Source organism: Hemiscyllium ocellatum, chromosome 35 (genome assembly GCF_020745735.1).
Source record: "Hemiscyllium ocellatum isolate sHemOce1 chromosome 35, sHemOce1.pat.X.cur, whole genome shotgun sequence".
In the NCBI taxonomy this organism is placed as follows: Eukaryota; Metazoa; Chordata; class Chondrichthyes; order Orectolobiformes; family Hemiscylliidae; genus Hemiscyllium; species Hemiscyllium ocellatum.
In genome coordinates, this window is record NC_083435.1 from 6,606,716 (window position 1) to 6,634,435 (window position 27,720).

The window sequence follows — 27,720 nt, forward strand, 5'->3', positions numbered from 1 at the left end:
ATTCAGAGATTTAGTCCTGTGGTCCTCAATTCTCCCACAAGGAGAAACAATGTCTTTACCTGTGAAACATCCTCAGAACCTAATATGTTTCAATAAGGTCATCTCTCATTCTTTGTATTAAGTACAAGCCCAGTCTAGAGTATGGTGCTGGAAAAGCACAAGAAACGTTGATTCTCCTGCTCCTCCTGATGTGCTGTGCATTTCCAGCACCACACACTCGATTCTGATCTCCAGCATGTGCAGTCCTCACTTTCTCCACAGGTCCAGTCTATCCAACCTTTTCTTGTAAAACAGTCCCTCCTTACCTGACATGAGCACAGTGAACCTTCTCTGGACTGGGTGAATTTGAGGACTGCAGATGCTGGAGATTAGAATCGAAAAGGATGGTGCTGGAAAATGACAGCAGGTCAGGCAGCATCCATGGAAGAGGAGAATCAACGTTGCAGGCATAAGCCTTTCAATATTCCTGATGAAGGGCTTATGCGCAAAACATCAATTCTCCAGCTCCTCCGATGCTGCCTGACCTACTGTCCTTTTCCAACACCACACTTTCTGATCCACTTCTCTGGACTGCCTCCATCCACCAGGATATCTTCCTCAGATAAAGGAAAGCTGCAAATGTGTTGCTGGTCAAAGCACAGCAGGTTAGGCAGCATCTCAGGAATAGAGAATTCGACGTTTCGAGCATAAGCCCTTCACTCAGATAAAGGAAAGACAAAACTGCTCACAATATTCCAGTTGTGATCAGATTCGTGCTTGTATTGTTTGAGCAGGTTTTATATTTATCTTTGAAATCATTTCTTGTAAGTTTGGGATTTTGGTTTTGAAGTTAGCAGTCTGTGAGTTTTCAGTCTGTCTGAAGTTAATAATTAACTTGTGAGTATTTCTGTTGCTGTGGTGATTTCTTTTAAAAACACCTTTTAAACCCTCGCCTTCACTGGAATGGATTTTTTTGCAAAATTAATGGGATTTTGTTTAGCTTAGAATGTTTTGTGACTCAGTAAATAATGAGGTCTCAAGGGTTGTTAGAAACTACTGCAATGTGGTCTTTTTCAGCTTAAAAGAAACAGCCATTATTTAACAAGAGAGACTTTTTGTTTCAGTTTTACTTTACATTTTGGACATATCTGTGAAGCTCTTAGATAAAGATAGCCATACAGAGTAGTGATCCTGATAAGGGAAGGATATAGCTGAATAAAGTTATCTTAGAGTGAGCATTACTATTAGTCCCAGTCCAGAAATGTTGGGATAAAACCCTGAAGAGATTACTTAAAGCAGACTGCATTGAACCTCAGATGTATGATAGCTCCAGTAAGAAGCTATCTGCAGTTCCAGGTTAAAAGATTAAGTCGCAAGGAACCTGGACCTATCAAAGTGTTATGTACAGGGAATCTGGTGTGAGTGACTGCTGTTTTGGCTTGTGTACTGGAGCAGAATGGTGGTGTTTTGGACACTATACAAAAGCTGTTTGTTTTCAATATGTAGTAAAATGTTTTGGGATTAATGGAATTATACTTTTACTGTGTGTTGAAATGATTGTTAAATACAGGCAGACCCTGATTTGCAAATGGGTCCCAATCTTGAATCAGTTTGTAAAGTTGATTTAGACACAACACATGGCAATATAAAACAGCCCTTCGTAAGTGTGAGGAAACATTTGTATGTTGAATCTTTGCATTTATTATTAATCCACTCTGTGTGGGATCATGTGGACAAGGATGAACATTTGGAAGTTGGATGTTTATAAACTGGGGACTCCTTGTATCTGGTTCACTTTATTCTATTTTATCTTTATTTCTTGTGCCAGTAAATACCTGCTGTATCATTAAAGCATTGTGTGCTTGTGTTACAGCAAGAAACCATTTCATTTTATGAGTTGCAGCTTTAAATAATCCACTCTGTTTGAAAGAAAGGCCAAATTTTCATTTGTCTTCCTCGCTACTGACAGATCGTGGATGTGAGTGAATGCGTTCCACAAATCCCTCTATGCTGCAACTTTCTGCAGTCCCTTGATATTTTAATAAAAGGTACCTCTTATATTCTTCCCACTAAACTGCATAATTTCACATTTAGCTTCATTATATTCCATCTGCCAAAGCTTTTACCCACTTGTTAACCTGTCTATATCCCACTGCAAATCCTCTGTGTTGTTCTTATCACTTGCTTTTGAGTCATCCACAAACTTGGCTCACTTTCCTCATCCAAGTTATTAGTGTATAGTGTAAACATTGGCAGCTCCAGCACTGAACCCTGTGGAACATCACCAGTTACAGCTTGCCATCCTGAAAGTCTCCCCCCTTATCCCAACTCACTGACTTCTATTGGCTAGCCAAATCTCCCTCCATGCTAATGCACGACCTCCAACAACATCTATTATCTACTGAAAATCCAAATATAGTACACTGCTTCCTCTTTTACTATCTTTCTGGTTAGAAGTTTTAGCAATCTGAAATTTTTAGCAAGCTTTTCAGTTATTCTTTCCCCTATCTGAAGCCATGCTGACTGTACATGATCGTGTTATGCTCTTTTTAAACACTCTGCTATTAAAGCTCATCACTAGTTTTACCAGACCCCAGGGCGGCTGTCTCATTAGAGAGAGAGACACGACTGGCGGTGAGTTAACCTAAGAGTCACACCACCTCAGTTGATGACTGAGGGTGTGATAGAGAGTCCGTCACAATAAACTCTGCCAGAGTCACAACTAAACCTCCACATTATAAACCAGGCGTCCAGACTAACTGAACATTTCTAATAGCCTGTAGCATTTTCCCTCTCACAGATGGAAAAGCAGCTGACCTATCCATTCGCTTGGTCCCCTTTTGGAATAAGAACATTGGCAGTTTTCCAATCATTTGGGACTTGTCCAGAATCTAAGAATTCCTGGGATATTACTGTCAGTGCATCCTTTCTCTCTACAGCTACTTCTCTTAAAATCCTCAGATGCATCCCATCAGGTCCAGGGGACTCACAGGCCTTCAGTCCCATTAGTTTCCTGAGTAATTTTTCCCAGTGATAGTTACCATTCCCAATTCCTCCTCACTTCTGTCCTTCGAAAATGTAACGTTTTTGGAATGCTGTTAATATTCTTCCCCATGATGACCAATGAAAACTCTTTTATCATTTCCTGGTTCCCAGTTATTTCCCAGCCTCGTTCCCTGAGGAGCTGATGCTCACTTTAGCCTCTCTCTTCCTTTTTTATACATTTAAAGGAGTTCTTCCTGTCTGTTTTGTTATTACTTTCTGGATTATCCTCTATATTTATTGTGGACCTCCAGATTATGATTTTGGTAATCTTTTGTTATTTTAAATAAAGTTTCCCAATCCTCAGCCTTACCACTGATCTTTGCAACATAGTGGGCTTTTTTCTGTCAATTTGATGCAATCTTTAACTTCTCTGGTGAACCATGTTTGGTCCATCCCCATCCTAGAATCCTTCTTCCACACATCCTCATCCTTATTGTAAATCATAACCATTTTCTTAAATGTCTCTTATTCTTCCACAACCTCAGTTTCTGCTAAACTCCTTTCCCAGTGCCTCCAGCCAACTCTGCACTTATTCTTCTGTAATTACCCTGATTTAAGTTTCGCACAGTTGTTCATGTTCCAAGTTTCTCCCTCTCAAACCAAACGCTGTTTCCTACAGGATCTTTTATTCTGAGATCATTTATTGAACGTGCCTCATTAGAGATCTCCAGATTGAAAACAGCCTAATCACTTGCTTGGATCTACAACATGTTGTTCTAAGAAACTGACTTGAGTTCTTTCTCTGTCTATCTGACTCTCCCATTCTGTATGAAGGTTAAAGTCACTCATGGTTCATGTGCTGCCTTTGTTATATGCCCTCATTATCTTCTGAGTTATTCTCTGGCCCACCATATAGCTACTATTGGGGGAGGCCTATAAATGACTCCTACCAGTGTCTCCTTCCCTTTGTTACTTCTTAACCTCATCCGTATGGATTCTGCGTCTTCTGATACAAGATCATGTCCTGCTGTTATACTTATTTCATCTTGTACCAACAAAGCTACCCCACCACCTTTTCCCTCCTGGCTGGCCTTTTGAAAGATCTCATTCCTGTGAACATTCCCAGTTTTGATGTTGTTGTAACCATGATCTCTGGCTGAGATCATACCCCTTAATCTCCATTTGCATGGTTAATTCATTTATTTTGTTCCAATTATTATGTGCATTTAAGAGCCATTAATTTAGCCATTTTCCAATCTTTAACCATAGTTACTGCTGTTTTTACAAGTTTGTATATTCTGTCTTCCCCATCCCAATCTAGGTAGCATGATCCAAATCACTGCCCTGAACGCAGCCATATCCCCTTGCTTTGTCAGCCTACATTTCCCCTCTGCCAAGCACTCTCCCTCTGGTTTGAGGCCCTCCCTGTGGTAAACAGCAGTGACCAATTCAGCCCATCAAACGTGCCTCACCATTTAAATAGATCATGGCTGATCTTTCAGCTCAATGCTCCTTTCCTTGCCCAATCTTCATATCTCTCCAGAAATGTATCCACTTCTGCCCCAAGTCTACTCAGTCATTGAACCTCTGGTAGGAGAAAATTCTTTTGAGATTCCACAGGCACTGAGTGAAACAAATGCCTCCTTGTCTTAACCTTAAACAGATTGTCCACATCCTGAGATCATGTCCACCAGTTCTAGGATACATCCCACCTGAATCCACCGTGGATTAATTTCTTCAAATTGCTGGAAGATACAGGCCAACTTTCTCAATCTCTCCTCAACTCTGTCTTGCGGGGATAATCGAGAGGGGCTTCACGGTGCTCCCGCGATGGCAAACGTGCCCTTCCTTTAGATATGGAGACCACAATTGTACACAATACTCCAGGTGACATCTCACCAAGGCAGTGTACAACGGTAGCAAGATTCTGTCCTCGAATCCCCATGAAATGGAGACCAACACGCCTTGTGCCTTTCCATTGCTGGCTGCTCCTGATGCTTTGTGACACAAGCAGAGTGGGAAATGAGAATGAGATTGATTTAACGCAATGGGCTGTGGTCTGGAACGTACAGTCCGAGAGGGCTCAGGCACCAGGTTTGACAGGAGCCTTTCCAAAAAGTGAATTCAATACACACTGGGAAAGGCAGGGGTAAAATAAAAATAACAGAGGGATTTAAAAAACATTGAAGGATGGTGGATGCTGGAACAAAAGCAGAAAGTAATGGAAAATCTCAACAGGTGTGGCAGCATCTTTACAGAGAAATCAGAGTTAACATTTCAGGTCCAGTGACCCTTCCACAGAATCCTGGCAGGGATTAGATGGGCTGGAAGTTCTTTTCCTGCCTAGTGCCTTGTTATTGGGTAAGGAGGACCAGTTGATTTGTTTTCTTTTCAAAAGCTTTCTCGAGCAGTAGTATGTACAATTGATTCAGAGGTGATTTTTTTGATTATTCTTCAATTTGCAATCCCCTCAGTGACTCTCAACCTCTCTCTTCCCCCATCGCTGACTGGAGGTCGGGTAGATTGACCACTCCTGATGTGTGAGAGGTGGCCATGGGAGGCAGTGACTGTCAATAAAGCCAGCCCTCCCCCAATTTCCAACCCCACCTGTGCACAGCTCCCAGTTCAAGCTGCAACACTCCCTGCCTCTGGCTCAGAAAGTTCCTTCCTGAAGATGCACGTGACTCCTAGAAGGTTCCTTGTTCCTGCTCATAATGTGAGCATCCCTGGGAAACTCCAAGTCTGTTATCTATTCCTAACTGACACCTTCTTGAGCAACTGCAGTCCCTGGGATGTCGGAAAACCCACCATATGGTTAGGGAGGGAATTCCATGATTTTGACCCAGCAAGAGTGAAGGAATGCTGATATAATTCCAAGTGAGGATGGTGTGTATCAGAGGGGAACTTGCAGGTGGTGGTGTTCCCATGTATCTGCTGCCCTTGTCTTTCAAGACAGAAATAGCTGTGGGTTTGGAAGGTGCTGTCTGAGGATCTTTGGTAAATTTCTGCAGTGCATCTTGTAGATAGTACACACTGCTGCTACTGAGCGTTGCTGATGGAGGGACAAGATGTCAAACATACAGACTGCTTTATCGTAGAATCCTTACTGTGTGGAAAGAGGCCATTCTGCCCATCAGGTCTGCATTGACTATCTAAAGAACATTGCATGCAGACTGAGAATCACCCCTTCCTGCCACCCACACCCACCTAACCTGCACATCTTTGGACTGTGGGAAGAAATCAGAGCATCCGGAGGAGACTCACACAGACATGGAGAGAATGTGCAAACTCCACACAGCCAGTCACCTGAGGGTGGAATCGAACCCGGTTCTCTGGTGCTGTGAGGCAGCAGTGCTAACCACTGAGCCACACCATGCAGATGGTGGGCCTCCCTACCACAGGCGGCCCGGTGGCACAGTGGGTTTCCTCCAGGTGCTCCGGTTTCCTCCCACAGTCCAAAAATGTGCAGGTCAGGTGACTTGGCCATGCTAAATTGCCCATAGTGTTAGGTAAGGGGTAAATGTAGGGGAATGGGTGGGTTGCGCTTCGGCGGGTCGGTGTGGACTTGTTGGGCCAAAGGGCCTGTTTCCACACTGTAAGAAATCTAATCTAATCTAAAACTATACCGGCCATTTCATTGACTATGTTCAAGAAAAACCATAGATTCATGGAAGCTAAAACTGTTGAGGGATATGAGGAGTGCAGCATTGAGATAGAGGATCATATTGAATGGCAGAGCAATCTTGATGGGTTGAACGGCCTACTCCAACTATCTCCATGTCTTTGTCAAGATTCCAGAATGTGGCTGGAGCTGGATCCATTTCAGAAAGTGGAGCGTATATCCTCACATCGCTGTCCTGGGGCTTGTCGATTGTTAGGGTTTAGATCTCAGTCAGTATAAGAGGTGAGTTACTTGGGATTCCCAGATTCTGATGGAGATACCAGAGCCGCAGTTTATATGGTGAGTCCAGTCCACCTTTGGGTCAGTGGTAACCCTCCGGGAATTGAGGGAGAGCTGGAGGGGCTGTTTTTCAGAGCAGCCATAAGACTGTGACTCCATCTTCTCCTGCAACTAGAGGTGAGCGATCCCACAGCTGCCGTGGGGACAGAGAGCTGGAGGGATCTCCTCTGTGCCCTCTGGCCCAGTCTGCTGGCTGGGCAAAACTTGGCTGCTGCACCTCCCACAGTCTGACAGTGACAATGCTCTCCCTTTGGAGAGAATGATGGTGGTGAGGAGGGTTAGTGCTCAGGCCTGTTCACTCAGGAGTCGCTAGTGGGTACAGGCAGACTTCCCCTGGCACTGTCAGATTCAGATATTAACTGAAACAACAGGGAACTCAAACATCTGAGCGAATTTAATAATTCAGTCGAATTAATTTAGTAGCAACGACTGAATTCATGCCCTGAACATACGGCTGATTACTCTGAGCATGTTAAAGGGACTCGCACTCTCTGGAGACTCATATTGCCTCGTGCAGGCAGTCTGAGATCAAAGGGAAACAGCAACTTGAGCTCCCACAATGTTTCCCTCAGCCCATGACAGCTTAGAACCATCAAAACATTGTCATCGTACTGCCCGTTAGAGATGTTACTTGGTTCCGGAGTTTCACACGTCACAACAGTAATTATACCTTGAGAAGTAATTCATTGTCTCTGAAGCATTTTGGGATTAGTATTATTGGGAAGCACTATTATAAGATAGGTTCTATACAAATGCATGCTTTCCTTTCTCTCTATGGAGCCACATAGGTGGTCATCGCACTATGTGATCGCTCTGGAGGGGGTACAGAGGGGATTCACCAGGATGCTCCCTATGATGGAGTGTTCCTGCGATGGAGATAAACTCCGGATGTTTTCCTTATAGCGGAGGATGCTGAGGAGGGACCTGGTAGTGGTGGGTAAGATAGTGAGTGCACGGACAGCGTGGATAGAAAGCAGCTGCTCCTCTTGGTCAAAGAGTTAATGTTGAAAAGTGTGCAGCTGGAAAAGCGCAGCAGGTCAGGCAGCACCCAAGGAGCAGGAGAGTTGACATTTCGGGGCCTTCATTCCTGATGGAGGGCTTATGCCTGAGACATCAACTCTCCTGCTCCTCGGACGCTCCCTGACCTGCTGTGTTTTTCCAGCTGCACACTTTCCGACTCTGACTCTCCGGTATCTGCAGTCCTCACTTTCTCCGAACTGAAGGGTCAATGACAAACGGACATTATTTTAAAGTGAAAGGCAGCGGAGTGTGGGCCCAGGGTGGACCGCGTGGTGGGGGGAGAATGGGCCCAGGGTAGACTGCATGGTGGGAGGAGAATGGGCCCAGGGCGTACCCCGTGGTGGGGGGAGAATGGGCCATGCTGGACCCCGTGATGGGGGAGCGTGGTCTCAGGGTGAACCCCGTGATGGGGGAGAATGGGCTCAGGGTGGACCCCATGAGGGGGAGCCTGGGCTCAGAGCAAACACGGGACCTGGTGTTCGAATCGGTTGAGGCCAATGTTAGCAATGTTGGCGAAATGATGGAAGATGGTGCTTGGGCGACTGATTGGGCCTGGTGTTGGCAGTGGTGAAAAGATGGCGAAAGGGCATCACTGTGACATTGACAAGGGGGTAGGGGGCAGCCATTTGCGAGAGACGTGACTCTGATGTTGGCGAGTCTGGTGGAAGATGCCAATGAATCGTTGATAGAGGAGAATGGGCCCAGCGATGAAAGATGCCAGCTGAAGGGTAGTGGCTGTGGTGTTGGTTGGGTCCAGTGTAGATGGCGGTGAGGCAGTGGGGGTGGGATAACAGCGCAGGTGGAGTCACTGAAGATGAGCTGGCTCTGGACTAATGGACTCTCTCTAAGCAATAATATTTTTTTCTTATTCTTCAAACCATTTAAAATGGCACCAGATTGTGGCAACAGTAGGAAAGCTTTTCATTGTATTTTACTGTTTTTCTCACTGAAAACCACAAGTGACAATAAAATTAGTCATTCATTCAAGGGAAGCTGTGAAGCAGGTACAATTATGATGAATGCTCCTGTTTCCATGTCAGCTCAAGAGCTAAGCTCAACATCACATGAGTCTTTCAGCCGTTGTATATTCCAGGGGAACATCCCAAGGGCTCAGGGACAGTGATAGAGACGGGTAGCTTCAGGGAGTTAGGTATGTGATCCTTCCTCAGACAGATGTGAGCTGGGTCAGATGTGCACTGAGTTCCCTCTTCATGTGGCTCAGCCAGCGTGAAGGTGTGAGTATGTAATCTCCTGCTGCAGTACTGAGGGAGTGCTGCACTGCCAGAGGTCCCATTCATCAAGGCAGGGAATAACCTGAAGGACCACCTTGTCACAATGACTGACAGGTTCCTAAGAGCCCATTTGAGAAGGGCTGGCAGAGCTCTTGCCCCATGCCTATGCCTAATATTGGGACCTCCCCTGACAAAATCCCAGTGCTGCAAAGAAGCAGCCTTTCTGCCCATCCAGTGAGGGCTAGCTCCGCCAATGAGCAGTCCTGTCAGTCGTATGCTATCGCTGTTCCTCTGCATTACCTCATTCCAACAATCTGTCCTGGTCCACACACATTGATGTGACAGTCAACGAAACACAACAATGCCTCCAATTCCTCAGCCTAACCCTAACCCTAACCCTAACCCATAAAAACTCTTACCAATTTTTATAGATGCACTACAGAAAGCATTCGAAACAGTTGCACCATGGCTTGGTATGGCAATTGCTTTGCATACGACTGTAAGAAACTACAGAGTCGTGAACACAGCTCAGTCCATCACACAAGCCAACCTTCCATCCACTAACTACACCTACACTTCTCACTGCCTCAGGTAGGCAGCCGACATCAAAGACCCCTCCCACCCTGATTATAATCTCTTCCAACCCCTCCCATCAGGCAGAAGGTACAAAAGCTTAAACACACATACCAACAAAGTCAAGAACAAGTTTCTTCCCCACTGTTATGAGACTTCTGAATTAACCTCTTGAGTTTTAAAGTTAATGCTGACCTCACTCTTTGTGCACCTTCTCTGCTGCTGTAACACTGTGTTCCTCTCTCTGTTCTATTACCCTAATGCACTTTGTATGACCTGCTCTGTATGTACTGCATGCAAAACACAACTTTTCACAGTCTTTAGGTACACGAGACAATAATCAAACAAAGTCAAAATCAAAAAAGTTTCCCATTTGAAAGCCAATATTGATTCTGCATGCACTGCACTTTCAGGCAGCAGCTTCCAAATCCGAACCCTGAATATAAATGTCCCTCAAGTTCCTTTGTATTTGTCTGTCAGTCACCTCACGTTCCTGCCTTCTGATTATTGTCCCACATGCAAACATCCTGGAATTACTTTTTTTTCAAGAATTCATGCAGGGGGCATGGGCTGGACCAGCATTTTCTTGTCCGTCCCTTGAATCAAGATGGGCTGCCTTCTTGATTCAAGTAAATCTCTTCTTTCTAAAGAAGGGAGAGGCGATGTTGTATCCTTCCATCTCGCTATCAGGAGGAAATGTGCCTGAATGCCACATTTCGAAGGGAACACAAATTTTATGCTGCATGAGAAAAGGGTGCTGATTGATCAGCAGGTTGACTCTGATTGGTCTAGGTGTTGCCATGGGGAATGCACCAAGGAACCACTGCTCCCTCCATTCTTTAAGAAGAATGCAGGCAGGATGGGTGCCGGGCTGGTGTTTTCAAACAGTTTAGCATAAACTAAGTTCATTAATGTTACTAAATCAGGTTTACTCCATCCGTCTTTCACAGCTGCCTGTGGGAGTTTGCTGTGTAAATACCAGCTCCTATGCTTCTTCTGTTATACTGTGATCACATTTTATTAAAAGCGCTTTATTGGTTGTGAAATGCTTGGAGCTGAGACTGTGAAAATGTCACTGGTGAATTTATTAAACAACTTTGCGCTCGTATTAACAAGCACGATGCACTGAGTCAGAAAGGAGACTCCCTGTGTCCTTCAGGAATGTCTAAACGCCTCCACACTGAGCATTACTCCCTGTGGGCATCTGCAGCTCAGCAATATTCATCAGGTCTGCCTTCCCTCTTTCCGTCCTCTTCCTTTATAGAGTACTTATCCAGCCTAGAAGGAGATTGATTGCACACTGGAGTGCAGTCACACAGAGCTGATAGAACTGTGTTGGTCCTGGTTCGACAGCTTAGCAGAACCCCTGTTCTGACGGTCTGACTGACACAGCTTGGCAGGCAGTTGGTATAATAGGCAGCAACAGAGCCTTGCCTCTGCCCAAGCTCCAATTTCAACCCCCATGCCTCCGCCCCCTGATGGCCCATTGCCCAATCTGAGTTCAAAATATCACACAGAGACTTTCAGTACGGAAATAGCCCATCAGGTCGATCCCAGCACAAATAATTCTATATGTACCCTTGGTGTAATTCCAACTTACTGTATCCCCCTTTCTCAAATGTGTTGCCTCAACTACTGCACGTTAGACCCTCCCACATGCATTCTCTTGAGTGAAGATGTTTTTTGTGAACCCATGGCTGGATTTATCAGCGGTCATTTTATATTGTGAACTCGCACCAGTACAGACACCAACGCTGAGTATCTATGTCCAAGGGTCTTTCACAGGGAGAGTGAAAATCACCTGCTGTGCTTTTCCAGCACCACACTCCCGACTCTGATCTCCAGCATCTGCAGGGAGAAAGCGTTTGACACAGAAAAAGCTATCGGAACAGATGACCCAAAGCCTAGTCAAAAGCTTTGAAGGAACATTTTAAATGAGGAAGACAAGGCCAAGAGGCAGACAGAGGGAAGGCTTGTCTGCCAGTAAGGGTAGGATTCAAATCCAGGATGCTTGAGAGGCCGGAATGAGAGGAGCTTAGGAACTGAGGGGGGTGGGGGGGTGGGGGGGAGGTGTGGAGCTATTGGAGAAGGATGGGAGAGGCCTGGAAGACACGGTTTCCAAGTGGTGGATGAACTGGGCTGGCAGCCAGTGTTGGTCAGTGGGACTGGATGAACAGAGTGTGAAACGGACAAGAAGAGGAAAATCATTCTGGTGTCTACCCAATCAAATCATTTTGGCGTGTGGTACAATTCACCTGGGTCCCTTCTTCCACGGACATGTTTTAAGACCACAATACAATAGCAGCAGATGTCAGCCATTCAGTCTAGCAGGGCCACTCCACCATTCAATAAGATCATGGCTGATCTCAACTCCACATTCCTGTATTTTTCCGTAACCCTTGATTCTGTTACTGATTAAAAATTTGTATACCCGGCCTTTAATATTCTGAACGACTGCTGTGATAAAGAATTCCACAAATTTACTGGTCTCTGGGAGAAGAAATTCCTCCTCATCTCTGTCTTTAATGGAAGACCTCCTGTTCTGAGATGATGCCCTCTGGTCTGAGTCTCTCCCACAAGGGAAACAGCATTTCCTCATCTCCCCTGTCAAGTCCTCTAAGAACTTTGTACCTTTCACCAAGACCTCCCCTCATTCCTTTGCATTCCAATAAGTCCTGGCTCAATCTCATAAGACAGTCCTTCCATTTCCAGAATCAGTCCGAGTGAACCTTCCGTGGACTGCTTCCTATGCCAGTGGGTCTTGCTTCTGGTAAGGGGCCGAAAACTGTTCACAGGATTCCAGCTGGGGTCTGCCTACTGCCCTGTATAGTTTTAGCAAGACATTTTTACTTTTATATTCCATTCCCTTTGATTTATGTCTGACAACTGCCAAATCCCTCCGGGCTGCAGCCTTCTTGAATAATATTCAGCTCCCCCATTCTCACTGCCAAAGTGCATAACCTCATTTTTCCCACATTACATTTCGTCTGCCAAGTTTTGCCCACTCACTTAATCTATCTACATCGTTCTGCGGATTTTTTATGTCATGCTCATCATTTGCCTACCCACCTATTTTTCTGATATTCGCAAACTTGGCAACGGTCCATTCACTTTCCTCATCCAAGACATTGATATAGATTGTCAGGAATTGTGGCCATACCCAGCAGTGATCTCTGTTGCATTCCTCTAGTTACAGGTCACCATCTTGAAAGTGGCACCTTTATCCCAACCCTCTGGCTGCTGTGGGTTAGCCAATGCTCTACCAACCCCATTGGCTCTTATCTGATTAACAGGCTAATGTCGGGTCTGAACCAATGCCTGCTGGAAATCCAAATGTAAAATTACACCCACACATCGCCTCCCCTCCGCAATGGAGTTTTGCCTCCTACCTTGCGGGACCCAGTGAAGATGGAGCGTAGGTGTTCCTTGGCGGCTGCCACTCTTGCCAATGCCCGCTCTTTCCTCAGAGTCTTTGGCGACGGCAGACTCCAGCCGCTCTCGGTTTTCTGTTTGCCTTTCAGCTGGCTGCTGGAGATGAAGTCCCGCCTCTCGCCGTCGCGCGCCAAATTGCCGTCGCTGTAGGTGCGCCACATGCCCAGGTCGTCCACCCCCAGCCGGTAGGCCGTGTCCTGACCCCCGGGCCCCAGGCTGTCGCAGCTCTTGTCTGATTCATCATAGCTGTCTCTGGCCAGCTGGTGCAGCGTGTCGACACTCAGGCTGTACTCCTTCTCGATCCGGACCTCGGGAATGGTCACTTTCTGACCCTCCTCACAGACGACCGCCTTCGCCTCCTCAGTGGCGGGCGCCTCCATCCTAGCCCCCTCCTGGCAGTCGGTCGTTGAGTGTTTACACCAGGGCAGGATCTGCCGTGTCCAGGGTAGGAACTCACAGTCCAGCAGGCAGCCTTCCGACCCCACTTTACGCAGATTCCCAAAGTGCGTCTTCAACATCTGCCGAGAGATATAACCAGAGGTGAATGATTCGTTGCATTTGTGCAGCACTGTTAACAGAATCACAGTGGTGTCACAGCACAGAAGGAGGCCCTTCTGCCCAGTGTGCCCAAACTGTCTCATCATCACCGACTGCCAATCTTCAGTGTTTTTGCCCTATCCCTGCACACTATTCCTAACCAAATAACTAATAGCTCTGTTGAAGGCTTCAACTGAACCTATTTCTGCCAGCAGTCCATCCCTTAGCCTAACTACTCACTGAGTGGAAAGATTTTCCTCACATCACACTTGCTTCTTTTGCACACCACTTTAAGATCTATGCCCGCTCATAGAGTCATGCAGCATAGAAACAGACCTTTCAGTCCAACTCGTCTGTGCTGGCCAAGTTTCCCAAACTAAAGTAGTCCCATGTGCCTGCATTTGGTTATGTCCCTCTAAACTTTTCCTATTCACGTTCCTGTCCAAATGTCTTGTAAATGCTGTTACTCTAAGTGCATCTACCACTTCCTCTGATAGTTCATTCCACATATGAACCATCCTCAGTGTGATAAAGTTGTCCCTAGTTCTAGATCCTTGAACAAGAGGGAACAGCTTCTGCCTCTCCGCTCTAGCCAGCCCTCTGATGAGTGTGAAAACCTCGATCAAATCTCCTCTCAGCTTTCTTCTCTTCTCTCCAGGGAGACCTTCTGCAATTCGATCCTTGAGGCTGAAGCTCCTCATCCCTTGGACATTCTCGTAAATTGCTCTGCCCTCTCTCTAACGCAATCTCATCGTTCCAATAATGTGATGCTGTGAGAAACTAAGCTCACACACTTCAATAATTTAACAAAATCTGAATCAGTAGTGTCCTATATTTTACTCTCGCAAGAGGGTGTGATGTCCACCGTCTGTCTGAGTACAAGGCAAGGGACTCACACACCGAATTCAACAAATACTCAGTATTTATATAATTTGGTTTTTATGTTTTTTTTATTTCATTGCTCCTCCCTTGTTTACATCCTCCACTTCCCTAAGACCGGTCCCCATTACTCCTGTTTAGCTCTTGCCTTATCTGGCCTTGTCTGTGACAAAATGCTTATTTCTGGCCTCACAAGGCCGTTTGATCTCAATGTGGGTCATTGTTAGGCATATCCTTTCCTTACCATTATCTACTCCCTACATCGGTGCCGCCCCTCTCATACAGATCATTAAGACCTTTTTAATTGGGGTTTGTTCCTGTGTTTCTGTAAAAGTGGGAAACAGATGTTTATACCTACTGTTTGTACAGGCGTATCGAGCTTAACTGCCTCCCCACACAGCATCTTATCAAGTCACCTGTATTTCTACCATTGTTTTGCAGTCCCGTCTCTTTCTTGCATACACTTTTAGCTAATACAAAAAAACAATTATGTATTTCCTCCACATAGTTCCCATTCTTGTTGACTCAGCTCTTGGCTGAAACAATTACACACTGGTGTGAGTTCATTTACTTTGTATAAGTAATTATAATTGCAGAAGTAACATTACTTTACCTATATCCCACACTGCTCATGCGTGTGTATAGTTTTTGTGAGGCGCTTTGTAGACTACCAGCCTTCTTTGGATCTCCTGAAACACTTCACTACTAATGAGATAATTTTCGAAGCTAGTCACTGTCCTCATGAAGGAGATGGCCAGATATTCAGCACACAGCAAGCACATTCAAATAACAATTACTGGGGAAGCTGTGTTTTTCACAGTGTTAAATACAAGTTTAACATTGGCCTAATATACAGAAGGGAACCCCAACTATGTTTGTTCTCAGCAATCTTTATCCTCTTTTTGAAACCACTTTTTTCCCAAATACAACTTGATTATCTTGCCTGAAGACATGCACCTTTGACGTACACTCCATATGCACTCCATCACCACTGCATTTGGAGTGTAAACTGGGAAGGGTCTTTTAACTTCAGTTCCTCCTGAGGACCTGCCCTTCTAATCATCCGTTAGATTTTCACAACAATTTTGAGTCTCTTGTTTCTGAGAGCCATCTGCCTTTAATCCGACCTGTCCCGATGTCAATTCATTCTCCAATTGAGAACTGTCTGTACTGTTTGCATTGACCCTGTTTACTTTCGGACTCTGTTTAAATTAACCCTGTTTCCTCTCAGACACTGTCTGCATTGACCCTGTTTCCTGTTGGACACTTTAAATTGATCCTGTTTCCGGTCAGACCCAGTTTAAATTGACCCTGTTTCCTGTTGGACTCTGTTTAAATTAACCCTGTTCCCTATCAGACCCAGTTTAAATTGACCCTGTTTCCTGTTGGACCCTGTTTAAATTGACCCTGTTTCCGGTCAGACCCTGTTTAAATTGACCCTGTTTCTTGGGAGAACCTGTTTACTTTCAGATACTGTTTAAATTGACCCTGTTTCCCCTCGGACCCTGTTTAAATTGACCCTGTTTCCTGTCAGACCCTGTTTAAATTGACTGTTTACTGTCTGCACTGTTTAAATTGATCCTGTTTGCCCGTCAGACTCTGTTTAAATTGACCCAGTTTCCTGTTGGACCCTGTTTAAATTGACCCTGTTTCCCCTCGGACCCTGTTTAAATTGACCCTGTTTCCTCTCGGACCCTGTTTAAATTGACCCTGTTTACAGGCAGATGCTGTTTAAATTATCCGTGTTTATTGACTCTGTCTTCCTGTCAGACAGTGTTTAATCAGACCCGATGGTGGGGATGAGACCAGCAGCCCAGATTTCACTGTTCAGGGATTAACTCCACATCCTGCCCCTGAACATAGCAGGCACATACTACCACTGCCAGGGAAATCACTCAGAATAAAGCATTGGCAGAGTACAGGGCTGGGCCTACTCTGAGCAGCAGACACATGAAGCACGGAAGAAAGAATGTGCAGGCCACAGTTTAAATTAGTTCTGTTTGCTGGAATGTCCTGTTTTCCTGGAGTCTGGCTGGAATACAATCCTGATATTGGGGGCCCTGCCTTATAGGTGGAGATGTCTTCCATGACTCTATTAGTGAAGACCCACTGTGCATTCCTGCCCATCATCAGACCTTCCCCTGGATTTAGGCACCGGAGTGGAATTCTTGAACCTCCAATTATCTGGGGACAAGGTGCCATCAGTTATTCATTGCCCTTCAGTGTCTCCGAGGGAGTGGTAATTCACCAGGAATGCCATCACCAGAGGCCTGGGATCAACAAGTCTTCCAGGGTGTGATTGGACCTCCAGAGAAGGGTTCACTATCCAGATCAGGGTGGGGGCCGGACACTCAGAGCGAAGGGCTGAGGTCTGCTTCCTGTCGGAAGGATGTTGTGAAACTTGAAAGGGTTCAAAAAAGATTTGCAAGGATGTTGCTAGGGTCAGAGTGTTTGAGTTATAGGGAGAGGCTGAATAGGCTGGGGCTGTTTTCCCTGGACCATCAGACGCCAAGGGGAGGCCTTATAAAATCCTGAGGGGCATGGACAGGATAAATAGATAAGGTCTTTTACCTGGATGGGGGAGTCCAGAACTAGAGGTTTAGGGTGAGAGGGGATGGTGCGTGTATGGAATGAGCTGCCAGAGGAAGTGGTGGAGGCTGGTACAATTACAGCACTTAAAAGGCACCTGGGTGGGTATATGAATAGGAAGGGTTTCGAGGGATATGTGCTGGCAAATGGGACTAGATTTTGTTCGGATATCCACTCAGCATGGATGAGTTGGACCAAAGGGTCTGTTTCTGTGCTGTACACCTCTATGATGCTATGATTCTATGTGAGTCCAACCCAGCCATTCCCACCTGATGTGTCCCGAGTACTAGGCCATTGGTGAGGGGGTTTGAGGGAGTCAGGGCCCTGTTGGACAGGATGCGAATGGAGGGTCCACATGGGATGGGGAGGTCTGGAAGCCCAGAAAGGAGAAACACCACCCTCTCCTCACCCCTGAACCTCCACCTCCCAACAGTTGATTGAACCTTCCCCCTCGCCAACACACCAGAGAGTCAAACTGCCAATCACAGGCCTCTCCCATCCACTGAAGAGTCTCAAATGACCCACAGCCCTCCCAATACCTTCTATGACCAGAGTGATTGGATGCCTGTTCCATAGTCATATATTATAAGGTAAAGAATTTCAACAGTGCCTTTCTTCTGTTTCCAAGGATGAATCCTGACTCTGACGAGATCTATTACGTGACTATGAGTGGGCAGATGTGCCCTTTACTTAATGTTATGTCTGCAAGATGGCACTTACACCAGTTTTGCCCTCCCTCTGCGCTGCTGCAGGGAGTGGGGTCACCCAGGATCTGTGCTGGAATCTCCAGAGAGGCTTTCTGCAATCGGTGAGTTACAGCCTTACAGGGGCACAACTATCCAACAACATCCGTAACCCAACAGCGGGAAGGGCAAGAGTGGCAGTGGGTACCTGGCACCAGGACTGGCGCAGACCCTCTGTTTTTCTGATAATCTCTCCTCAAACATCACCATCATATCACAGGAAGCAGCCTTTTATTGACAGAACGGAATTGAATTAATCAACTGTTTGCACATTGAGCTTTTGAGCAAATTGAATGTTTACAATTGAATTCATTTGGAGAGCAATTCCTGTCGAGAGTGGGTGAGTCAGTCCCCAGTTAGCCATTCAAGATCCAGTTAAGGCATCCAGTAGCAAAGCCCCCTGGATCTCTTGTGGGTTGAGGGTTGTGATTCAGTTGCTGCGAGCTGTCTTTGATGGGCCAACCTCATATCCCTGGCCAGAGGGTATAACAAGGAGGGGTGGGGGTGGGTGGGGTGCAGGGCCCTGAACACACGAACAACTCCATGTTCTCCTCTGACCCCCAACCACCGTCGCGCCTCCCCATCACAAAACATCACAGACACTAGAAACCGAAACGAAAGCTGACTGTGTTGGAAAGACCTCGCAGGTGAGGCAGCTTCTGCACAGAGAAAACCAGAATTAATGTCTCAAATTCATCAGAATTGTGAAATGTTTGAAATAGAATATGTTTTAAGCAACTATGGGGGGGGGGAGGAGAGGGAGCAGCATAGAAGAGGTGGGAGAAAAGCAAACTGTAATTGAAAGGGTTAATGTGAACACATAACTAGAACAGTCTATGCCATCATTGGTGGGATGACAGACCTACCAAAAGATGCTGTGGAGGTGCTAGTGTTCGACTGGTAAGGACAAAGTTAAAAATCACATAACACCAGGTTAGCACACAGGAGCGGTGCTGCAAAAGCTTGTACTTCCAAAACCCTGCTGGGCTATAACCTGGTGTAATGTGAACTTTAACTCGATCGAAAGGTGCTTATTCCTCGAAACCTCAGGGAGGTGAAAATATTCCTTAGATATGTTCACTATATTTCAATAGAAGTCAGGTTTGTTAACAGCAAGAGATTCCTTCAATCGCTGCATGTATGGGAAGTACAAGTGCAAAATGCCAATTGGTCCAAGGATAATCACACCGGGGTGGAATCTGTCATTGAAGCTAAATGATCCACTTTCATCGATTCCAAGACAAATCTGAGCCAAGGAAAACTCAGAATGTAGGAGGAAGTGTTCAAAGTGAAGACTGTTAGGTGGTAAAGCAATGACAATTAGTTCCTGCTCTGACAGAATACCCAGTGATTCTCCAAGACAGGAGCAATCAGGCAGAAAAGGCACCAGTCTCTCAGGAAACAAAGTGGTCTCAGTGAAAGTAACATCAGTGAAAATCAACATCGAATGTAAAAACCAGTTGGAGAGATAGGTAGAACATTACTTTGATTTGTATTCTAGACAGAACACCACCACCAAGGAAGCTCTGAACACGTCTGCTGGAGGTGGGATTAGATATCAAACTCACAGACAACGGGATTAATCAGAGATATCAAGGGACACATGGTTATACCATCCTGCCTGAACACAGCAAGCACTGGAAACCTGTGTTTCCGGACCGTCTGCATTGACGTCTCTGTCTCTGCTGGACAGAGGGAGCAGTGTCCCAGTATTCGATGGAAAACGCGATGCTGTTCAGGAATGAGAGTGACCGTAGCAGTGAAGAAGCAATTATTCCATCTCCCCACTGGCCTTCGGTGGAAAACTATTGATCTGAACTTTCATAGAGTCACAGAGATGTACAGCACAAAAACAGACCTTTTGGTCCACCTCATCCCTGCCGACCAGATATCCTAACCTCATCTTGTCCCATCTGCCAGCATTTGGCCCATATCCCTTTAAACCCTTCCATTTCAAATACCCACCCAGATGCCTTTTAAATGTTGAAATTGAACCAGCCTCCACCTCTTCATCTGACAGCTCATTCCATACATGTACCACCCTCTTTATGAAAGAATTGTCCCTTAGATCCCCTCTCACTCTTAACCTAAGCCCTGTAGTTCTGGGCTTCCCCAACCTAGGGAAAAGACCTTGTCTATTTAACCTATCCATACCCCTTGTGATTTTATAAACCTATATAGGATCACCATCAGTCTCTGACGCTCCAGGGAAAACAGCTCTCGCCTAATCAGCTTCTCTCTCTACAGCTCAAACCCTCCAACCCTGGCAAGATCTTTGCTAACGAGGCAGCACAGTGGCTAGCACTGCTGTCTCACAGCGCCAGGGACCCAGGTTCAATTCCTGCCTCGGGCAGCTGTTGTATGGAGTTTGCACATTCTCTCTGTGTCTCAGTGGGTTTCTACCGGGTGCTCCGGTTTCCTCCCACAGTCCAAAGATTTGCAGGTCAGGTGAATTGGCCGTGCTAAATTGCCAATGTGTTAGGTGCATTAGTCAGGGACAAATATAGGGTAAGGGACTTGGTCTGGGTGGGTTACTCTTTGGAGGGTCAGTGTGGACTTGTTGGGCCAAAGGGCCTGTTTCCATAGTGTAGGCAATCTAAATCTTGTCTGAACCCTTTCAAGTTTCACAGTATTCTTCTAATAGGAGGGAGACCAGGATTGTACACAATATTCCAAAAGTGGTCTAACCAATGTCCTGCATAGCTGTAACATGACCTCCCAACTCATAGACTTGATGCTCTGACCAATAAAGCATACCAAATTCCTTCTTCAATATCCTATCTATCTGCGACTCCACTTCAAGGAGCTATGAGCCTGCACTCCAAGGTCTCTTTGTTCAGCAATATTCTCCAGGACCCAGGTACACAAGTTCCCTATACCTACCAGCCTTTCCATTCACCCTCACAGGAATATACTGTCTGTGGGGTCTCATTATTTCATTTCTGAAGGCTTCCCATTTTCCAGCCGAATATCTGCCCCCAATCAGCTTTTGAAAGTTCTTGCCTAATACCGTCAAAATTGGCCTTTCTCCAATTTAGAACTTCAACTTTTAGATCTGGTCTATCCTTTTCCATCATTATTTAAAACTAATAGAACTATGATCGCTGGCCCCAAAGTGCTCCTCCACTGACACCTCAGTCATCTGCCCTGCCTTATTTCCCAAGAGTAAGTCAAGTTTTGCATCTTCTCCAGTCGGTACATCCACGTATTGAATCAGAAAATTCTCTTGTGCACACTTAACAAATTCCTCTCCATCTAAACCTTCAACATTATGGCAGTCCTAGTCTATGTTTGGAATCCATAAACACCCTATTATTCTTACAGATAACTGAGATCTCCTTTCAAATTTGTTTCTCAATTTCCTGCTGAATATCAGGGGGTCTACAATACAATCCCAATAAGGTGATCATCCCTTTCTTATTTCTCAGTTCTACCCAAACAACTTCCCTGGATGTATTCCCAAGAATTCATATCCTCCCTAAGTACAGCCCTAATGCTATTCCTAACCAAAACTGCCACACCTCGTTCTCTCTTGCAGAAAAATCTGTCTGTGCCTCTGACCAGAGAGTTCCCTATCACAATCATTTGTTTGGAACTGACATACCCCTCATTACATTACAGCCAGTCTTGTTACCAGAAACTTGGTTGTTCGTGCTACCTTCCCTTGAGAATCCATCACCCCCTACATTTTCCAAAACAGCATACTTGTTTGAGATGGGGATAGCCACAGGAGACTCCTGCATTACCTGCCTATCCTTTCCTGGAGTTAACCCATCTACTTGACTGTATCTGCGGCTTTTCTCCCTCCCTACTATTGCCATCCATCACGCCCCCAGCTCCTGTGAGTTCCTCATTGCCTGTAACTACTGCTCCAACTGATCGATGCAATATGATAGGATTCACAATCAAAGACACTTCCTGCAGATGTAACCATCAGTATATTGGAAACTCTCCCGAAACTCCCACATCCGACAGGAAGAGCAGATCACACTACCTAGGTCTCCTACAGACCGAGGAAAATAGCACAGTCTGACTGCTCTAAAAGAAATACTGCTCCAGGCCAACTTCCGTATCTATGTTTTATATTTTAAAAATTTAGTCAAGAGACAGATCTCAACAAAACATATCATAAAGAAAGAACCCACTCTCCTCACTATTGCAGATTTACAGCAAGACTACGCTGAAAAACTATGCATCTAGCTTCTCCTGCGCTGTGAGCTCTCTCACACAGGGCAGCTGTGAATTGTGCTGTTTGTTAATTTTTCCTAGAAGCACTCCAATGTCCAGAGATACCTGAACTCAAACAGCCAAGGCAGGAGCTGTGCAGATTCACTGCTGTGTCAGACATCTCACTGACCACGTGGTCTCTGCTTTTGTCTGTCTTCCTCTTTTTTAAAGTGCTGTTGTTTTGATCTTCTTTCCCCCATAGTTCCAAGACAATGCAACTGCATATAAAACTGCTCTTGGAATTTGAGGAAATCACCTCCAACACCGAAAAAAGGAGCAGCTCTTACAGCCACAAATTTTTCCCATCCTCCATCTATCCTCGTCAGATGGAAGGTGAGGATCCAGATGAAGATTCCCGTCTGGTTTTGAGATTGGAGGCTCTACCATTGCCATGGCCTTGCTGCAGTCCACCAGCTGCCAAGGGAGTTGACCATTACCCATCAATCTCACTGAGGCGTTTGGCCATTTGGGCAGGGCCAGCCTATTTAAGCTGCTGGAGACAAACGGCTCAATGTCATCTCCTCGCTCTGGGACGGCCAGAGGAATAGGGTCAGCTACAACAGGCTGACATCAGAACCCTGTGAGATCTGCAGTGTGGTCAAACAGAGGGCTCTAGCACCGATACTGCCCGGGCATATCCTCGCCATCAGTGTCATACACCTTCCAGGCCTTCTCCAGAGAGAATGCCAATTGATTCTAGTCCAGAATGGACAGCCTGGTATCCAAGGTTAAACTGGGCCTTTCGGATGCTGTTGATGACAGCTAATCGCTCTGAGGGACAGCAGCGAAACAACAGCACAGACCCCCTTGCATTAGGTTTCACCATCAGCATCAGGGAAGAAAAACGGCATGATCCACAAAGAGGCCACTCTGCCCTCTATGTGATTCTAGACAACGTTGGAAGCTCCATGCAGAACCTGTGAGCGAGTGTGTGTGTGTCTGTCAGTCTCGCCTCTGAGAGAGAGATAGGGAAGTATTTCCAAGAACATACGGTTGGCATGGGAACCACAGATAGAAAGATTAGGATTGCCCGATAAAGGGCTTCATAAAGCAATAATGCAGTAATGAATAAGCACAAAATAATTGACTTGTTCAAAGTTTGCACTGAATAAATAGTTCCAAGGGAATGTGACGTTTGCCAAGATAGGGAGCTCTTTAATTTAAGCCACTGTCTGTTCAGGTAACAAGGGCAGGTTCGTGAACATGATTCTGGGTGACTTGAACAATACTCAGAGGGAGGCAATGGCCAGGTGATATTATTCCTGGGCAGTTAACCCAGAGACCCAGATAACGTTCTGGGGCATGGGTTCAATAAAATATCTGGAATGGAGATTCTAATGATGACCATGAATCCATTGTCGATTGTTGGAAAAATCCATCTTGTTCACTAATCTCCTTTAGGGAAGGAAACTGTCATCCTTACCTGGTCTGGCCTACATGTGACTCCAAACCCACAGTAATGTGGTTGACTCTTAACCATCCTCTGGGCAATGCGGGATGGGTAATAAATGCTGGCCCAACCAGCGATACCCTCAACCCGTGAATGAATAAAAAGGAAGTCTTATCCTCCCAAACATCTATAATTAATAAAAGTTAACCTTGGATAACATGGTTTCAGTGTATCTGAAGTTACTACAGTAGAGATACAGTCCTCGTCCTCACGGCCTGGCTATCTGAAGTAGAATAGTGGCTATGAAACATTCTGGAACATCCTGCAGTCGCAGAAGGTGTGATGCACACCTTCTTTCTGAGGAAAGTTGGAAAGTGGAGTATTGGGAATGCTGGAAATCTGTAAAATAGTCAGAAAATATTGGGAATACACAGCAGCTTAGAGCAAGTGAGTTTCGGATTCAGACCCGCGACCTTTCACCGGAACTGGGAGAAGTTTGATACAGAATAGATTTTAAGGAAGGCAAGGGTGGGACAAGGGAAAAAAGGAAGGTCTGTGATAGGTCGGCAAATTGGAGAGTTTCATTCTCCGAAGGGCTGGTCTGAGAGTGAGCCAAAGGGAATGGCGATAAGGATGGGAGAAGGGAAATAAAGGAGCCAAGGAAGTCCTGGTGTACTGCTGACTGAACGAGCAAGAGAAGACAAATGAACAAGGTGAAAGAGTCAGAAAGGGTGGAGAAATTCTGATCTGATGTGGGGAATCTCAGTGTTGGTCTGGGAGAGCTGGCTAGTGCCTCATTAAAAGGTTCAGCAACCTGATGTTGAGCCCCATTGGAGGGATAGTACAGGCTAAGGACAGGGATGTCAGTGTGAGTGAATTAACATGAGGAGTCACAGGAAGCTGGGGTGGGGGCGGTGGGTGCAGGTTTGGGGACTGAGCAGAGGCGTCCTGCAAAGGAGACCACTTTGCGAGCGGCAAATTGAAATTTGTGTGTGCAAATCACCACTCCTGGACATTAAGGAGGGAAGGTGTTACATTTCCTGTGTTTATATGGAAAGGTACCATGGGAATGTGAGAGTTTTAAGGAGGGAGGGCTCAAATTGCAGAGTGGGCTGAGCATAACAGAGCTCCTTCACAGTTACAAATCACACAACCCCAGGTTATAGTCCAACAGGTTTAATTAGAAGCACTAGCTTTCGGAGCGGCGCTCCTTCATCAGGTGATTGTGGAGGGCTCGATCGCAACACAGAATTTATAGCATCTCCAAATCAGAGCTCCTTCAGAATGTTAAAAGCTGCTCTGGGCTGGCAGCTTGAGGACTGAGGGAGTGAAATTCTTTCCCGTTTCAGATGGAGAATGAGAAGGAGAGATTGTAAACCAAGTGGCGTCCCTGCTAATGAGCATCTGCTGCCACACTGTTTCCGAGAGAAGACGGCTTTAATGAGCTCGATAAAGAACGCAACACAGCCTCCAAGCGATATTCAGCAGGGGAAGCTCCATCAATCACACAGGGAGGCTTAATCAGCTTCGTCTCTTTATTTAGCTTCTGCTGGCAATGCCTGCACTCATTAACAGGCACCATCCGTGGGCTCCACCATATCAACCCCATCTACTGCAACACCCACCCACTCACGCACCCACCTACTCACCCATTCACAGCCACTCACCCACTCATTCACTTGCACATTCACTCACCCACTCACTCTCCCACTCACTCACTCATCCACTCACCCACTCACACACACGCACTCATCCACTCACCCACTCATTCACCCACTCATCCACTCACTCTCCCACTCATCCACTCACTCATCTCCTCACCCACTCACTCACTCACTCACTCATCCACTCACCCACTCACACACACGCACTCATCCACTCACCCACTCATTCTCCCACTCATCCACTCACTCTCCCACTCACTCACTCACTCATCTCCTCACCCACTCACTCACTCATCCACTCACCCACTCACACACACGCACTCATCCACTCACCCACTCATTCTCCCACTCATCCACTCACTCTCCCACTCACTCACGCACTCATCCACTTACCCACTCACTCACTCACCCACTCATCCACTCACCCACTCACTCACTCACCCACTCATCCACTCATCCACTCATCCACTCACCCACTCATCCACTCACTCACTCACCCACTCATCCACTCATCCACTCACTCACTCACCCACTCATCCAATCACTCTCCCATTCACTCACCCACTCATCCACTCATCCACTCACCCACTCATCCACTCATCCACTCATCCACTCACCCACTCATCCACTCACCCACTCACTCACTCACCCACTCATCCACTCACCCACTCATCCCACTCACCCACTCACTCTCCCACTCATCCACTCACCCAATCCCTCATTCTCCCACTCATCCACTCATCCACTCACTCACTCACCCACTCACTCTCCCACTCACTCATCCACTCATCCACTCACTCACTCATCCACTCATCCACTCACTCGCTCATCCACTCACTCTCCCACTTACTCTCCCACTCACTCACCCACTCCTCCACTCACCCACTCATCTCCCACTCACTCTCCCACTCATCCACTCACCCAATCCCTCATTCTCCCACTCATCCACTCACCCACTCACTCTCCCACTCACCCACTCACTCTCCCACTCACCCTCCCACTCACTCTCCCACTCACCCACTCACTCTCCCACTCACCCACTCACTCTCCCACTCACCCACTCACTCTCCCACTCACCCACTCACTCTCCTACTCATCCACTCACCCACTCACTCTCCCACTCACTCTCCCACTCATCCACTCACTCTCCCACTCATCCACTCATCCACTCACTCACTCTCCCACTTACTCTCCCACTCACTCACCCACTCATCCACTCACCCACTCACTCTCCCACTCATCCACTCACTCTCCCACTCATCCACTCACCCAATCCCTCATTCTCCCACTCATCCACTCACCCACTCACTCTCCCACTCACCCACTCACTCTCCTACTCATCCACTCACCCACTCACTCTCCCACTCACTCTCCCACTCATCCACTCACTCTCCCACTCATCCACTCATCCACTCACTCACTCTCCCACTTACTCTCCCACTCACTCACCCACTCACTCACTCACCCACTCACTCACTCACCCACTCACTCACTCACCCACTCATCCACTCACCCACTCATCCACTCACCCACTCACTCTCCCACTCATCCACTCATGCACTCCCTCACTCACCCACTCATCCACTCACCCACTCACTCTCCCACTCATCCACTCACCCAATCCCTCATTCTCCCACTCATCCACTCACCCACTCACTCTCCCACTCACCCACTCACTCTCCTACTCATCCACTCACCCACTCACTCTCCCACTCACCCACTCACTCTCCCACTCACCCACTCACTCTCCTACTCATCCACTCACTCTCCTACTCATCCACTCACCCACTCACTCTCCCACCCATCCTCCCACTCATCCACTCACCCACTCACTCTCCCACTCACTCACTCACCCACTCATCCACTCACTCACCCACTCATCCACTCACTCACTCACTCACCCGCCACCCACTCACCCAGCCACTCGCCCACCCACCCACTCACCTACCCACTCACTCACACATACACTCCCCACCCAACCACCCACTCACCCACCCACCCACTCACTCACTCACCCACTTATGCCCACCTACCCACTTACTCATCTACCCACTCACTCACTCACTCACACCCTCACACATACGGTTTCCAAGGTGATTGACTAATGAATGCTGGGACTGCTGCCTTTAATGGTTGCACAGGGCAAGCCCCCACCCACCCTTCCCCAATCTCTATCACCTCCTCCCACCCTCCAATCCTCACGTCTCTACATAGCTCCAAACCACCTCCATCCTGCATGGAATTAATCTGCCATTGGCGGCTGTGCTCTCAGCTTCTGGGATTCCTCCGTAAATCTCTTTACCCCCCTCTCCCCCACTCCCTTTAAGATGTTCCTTCAGACCTGTCACGGCCAATTGTCCAAACATTGCCACGTGGGTTTGGTTCAGGATGTTGCCTGGCAATTCCTCCAAGTGAAATGTTCAGTTTAAAAAGACTATTTAATTGCAATCAATAATTGCTGCAAAATGCGGATGTGAACTCTTGACCAGCTGCCCGTTAAAACTACCCG

At 46.6% G+C, this 27,720-nt stretch overlaps 1 protein-coding gene across 1 annotated transcript in view; it reads right to left on the reverse strand.

Annotated features, from left to right (window-relative positions):
• LOC132832936 (regulator of G-protein signaling 3-like) overlaps positions 1–27,720 on the reverse strand; it is a 127,668-nt gene that overhangs the window by 30,113 nt on the left and 69,835 nt on the right. Inside the window, exon 2 of the mRNA XM_060851178.1 lies at positions 13,140–13,700. Within this exon, the coding sequence (XP_060707161.1) occupies positions 13,140–13,700 (561 nt within the window). The remainder of the gene's footprint in view (positions 1–13,139; positions 13,701–27,720) is intronic.